General features: G+C 55.1%; 1 protein-coding gene across 4 annotated transcripts in view; it reads left to right on the top strand.

Annotated features, from left to right (window-relative positions):
• Pou2f2 (POU class 2 homeobox 2) overlaps nucleotides 1–3,261 on the top strand; it is a 33,179-nt gene that overhangs the window by 24,320 nt on the left and 5,598 nt on the right. For 2 of the 4 annotated variants that reach the window (XM_004644361.2, XM_004644357.2), the window contains exons 8-11: nucleotides 1,700–1,813; nucleotides 1,943–2,084; nucleotides 2,182–2,330; nucleotides 2,408–2,584. In XM_004644361.2, the coding sequence (XP_004644418.1) occupies nucleotides 1,700–1,813; nucleotides 1,943–2,084; nucleotides 2,182–2,330; nucleotides 2,408–2,584 (582 nt within the window). Of the gene's footprint in view, nucleotides 1–1,651; nucleotides 1,814–1,942; nucleotides 2,085–2,181; nucleotides 2,331–2,407; nucleotides 2,585–3,261 lie in introns of all 4 variants that reach the window. The other 2 variants (XM_004644360.2, XM_023704494.1) reach the window with 1 other exon arrangement.

The following is a 3,261-nucleotide window of genomic DNA, read 5'->3' as shown; positions in this document are numbered from 1 at the left end:
TGAGCTATTTCAGAAACACTGAGCACTTCAGAAACCAATCCAGGTCTTGGCTGCAGTGCTAAATTCAAAATGCTTCGAAAGTCAATGTATTCTTATCACATTGGCACTAAAAGCTGCCCTGCCTGATGGGAAGCAGAGTGTGACATTTCCTTAGCCCCCTTGGTGTGATATGCCTGCTGCTGCGGAACTACTAATGTGTCTGATTATAAGGTGACCCCTGACCCTGATTTGGGCATCACACTATTTATAATTTGTGCTCTATCTTCCTCAAATCTGAAAAACTTCCGATGTCCACAAAGCCTCTGGGACCTCAGGGGTTGGATTCATTGAGGACCTGGGTGACAAACCTCACTGCTCCCGCCACCTGCCTCGGCTCTTTTATGTTCAGGGCAACAAAGCCTTAGGGACAGAGCTGTTGCTCTGTTCTCAGTGGCTTTAATTGTCTTCTCTGTCCTTTTTCTTTTTTGGTGGCACCAGGGATTGAATTCGGGACCTTGTGCTTGCCAGGCAAGCACTTATTCTATTGAGCTATCTCTCCAGCCCCTGTCCATTTTTAAATACTTTTACTTTGTGTGCTATGTAACATTAAAAAAATATATTTCTTTATTTATTTGATACAGTGTCTCGCTATGCAGTTCAGACCCATAGTGATCCTCCTGTCTCATCCTCCCCAGTGCTGGGATTACAGGGGTGCACCACCACGCCCAGTCTCAATGGTCAGCATGTCCCATTGGGGGTTCTGAGGCCAGCATGGCATGCCGTACCAGGGATCAAATCTGGGTTCTTACGCTTGCCAGGCAGGTGCTTAGACTGCTGAGCTGTCTCCCCAGCCTCCTATATAATTATTATTTTTTTTTAAGATCTATTTTTTAGAGCAATTTGAGACTCACAGCAAAACTAAATGGAAGGGGGCCAGGGAGATGGCTCAGTGGAATAAGTGCTTCCCTGGCAAGTGCAAAGGCCTGAGTTCAATCCCCGGGTCCACCAAAACAAAAAAACAAAAAACTAAATGGAAGACCGAGATTACGTATACATTCCGCCCCCCAAACCATACACTGCCGTCCGCATTATCAACATTGTCAATCAGAGTGCGCCATGTACTAGAGTGCACGACCCTACACCACTGTGTCCTTATTCTCACAGTTCATTGGTTGAAGAGTTCGCTTTTGGTGTTGCACATTCTGTGGGTTTGGGCAACTCACTTATTTCAAACCTGCTTCTCCCAATACCCCAATAAGCAGACAGAACAACAGAAGGGAAAAGCAGGGCCCAGGGAAGTGAACAAGCTTACCGCAAACTACCCCGCAGTCCAGTGGCAGAACCAGTCCTTATTTCATGATTGGTGCAGAAGAAAATGAAACCTCTCCCCTCAGCTCCAGAGACAGAGACCTTGCCAAAGAAGCCAGGTTCTCCTTCTGCAGTTTGCAAGCCCGAAGGGGCAGTGCAGAGAGTCCCAGGCATTGCCCCTTGTGGGGCAGCAGTCAAACCTCTTAACAGATCCACAGCAGCTGTGGAGAGGCCTTCTTGGGCAGGTGGAGGGGAGCCTGTGGGCAGAGGCTTGATTGTAGGAGGGAGTGGGGGCCACACAGCCACGGCTGAGCATCACCCTGCTCCCCCATCCTGCATCCTGCCCGCCCCCCCGCCCCTCCAGGCTGTGACCCGCCCCGCGCTGCCCGACCCGCACTTCTCACACCCGCAGCCCCCTAAATGCTTGGAGCCGCCATCCCACCCCGAGGAGCCCAGTGATCTGGAGGAACTGGAGCAGTTTGCCCGGACCTTCAAGCAGCGCCGCATCAAGCTGGGCTTCACGCAGGTCTGGGACCACTTGCCGGCCGGGGAAGTGGGCAGTGTGAGGGGCTGTGTGGCCTGTGGGTTGGCAGGATAGCCAAGTGCCAGGGGGCGCTCCCCTGACCTCGGCCCCATTTCCGCCCCACCGGCCCAGGGTGACGTGGGCCTGGCCATGGGCAAGCTTTATGGCAATGACTTCAGCCAGACGACCATTTCCCGCTTTGAAGCCCTCAACCTGAGCTTCAAGAACATGTGCAAACTAAAGCCCCTCCTGGAGAAGTGGCTCAATGATGCAGGTGAGGCTGGGCCGGCCTCCCGGTCCCGGAGGGCAGGGCATGGGTGGGAGGTGGCGGGGAGGTGGCTCCTGAAGCCCATGCCTTCTCCCTGGCGCAGAGACTATGTCTGTGGACTCAAGCCTGCCCAGCCCCAACCAGCTGAGCAGCCCCAGCCTGGGTTTTGACGGGCTGCCCGGCCGGAGACGCAAGAAGAGGACCAGCATCGAGACGAATGTCCGCTTCGCCTTAGAGAAGAGTTTTCTAGCGGTGAGATCTCACCCTCCGGGGGGGACCAGAGGGACGGCGCAAGGAAGGGCTGGAATTAAGCGGCCCTCCGTCCCCAGAACCAGAAGCCTACCTCAGAGGAGATCCTGCTGATTGCCGAGCAGCTGCACATGGAGAAGGAAGTGATCCGAGTCTGGTTCTGCAACCGACGCCAGAAAGAGAAACGCATCAACCCCTGCAGCGCGGCCCCCATGCTGCCCAGCCCGGGCAAGCCGGCCAGCTACAGCCCCCATCTGGTACTGACAGCCCGCGGGGCGGGGAGGGCAAGCTGGACAGGCGCCTGGGTGAGGCAGGCCTCCCCGGAGGCCCAGAGCCTAGAACTGGGGCTAAGAGGCTTTCTCTTGAACACAGGCCATCAGACAGGAACCGTGGCCACCCGGGACACACATTTTTCAGGTCTTATGTGGCTTTCGAGCACACATGGACGCGCACTAACAGGGCCAGTTATCACGGGGACGGAGCCACGCCGGGATGGGTGTGCGCACCCAGGGCGTGGTCTGGGGAGGGATACTCAAGTAGCCACACAGAGCCTGGAAGAGGTGCTTGCTTCCGTGGTGGGCACCCCATTGTACCCAAGGAGGTCCCACCAGGATCGCAGCTACACGCAGGCCTGCTTGGTACTGCGCGCCTCTGGAACGTCCTTTATTCCATCCCTGTATTTCAATTCATGGAGAGCACTAGGGTGCTCCTGAGAAGGGTCCCCTGCCCCATATTCTACAGGAAGGAGGGACCTTCTCAACCAAGATGTAAAAGATAAGAGAATTAGCCAATCACATGGAAAAGAGCTTTGGGGGCGGGGGAGGACCAGTCTGCAAGAAACCCTAGTAGAGGGCTGCTGAGATGGCTCAGAGGTCTAAAGCACCTACTTAGAACAAGCTAAGCTCAAGCTAAGCTCAAGCAAAGCACAGGGACC

This window comes from Octodon degus, unplaced genomic scaffold (assembly GCF_000260255.1).
Source record: "Octodon degus isolate 3935 unplaced genomic scaffold, OctDeg1.0 scaffold00197, whole genome shotgun sequence".
Lineage (NCBI taxonomy): Eukaryota > Metazoa > Chordata > Mammalia > Rodentia > Octodontidae > Octodon > Octodon degus.
This window is presented reverse-complemented; position numbering and strand designations above follow the sequence as displayed.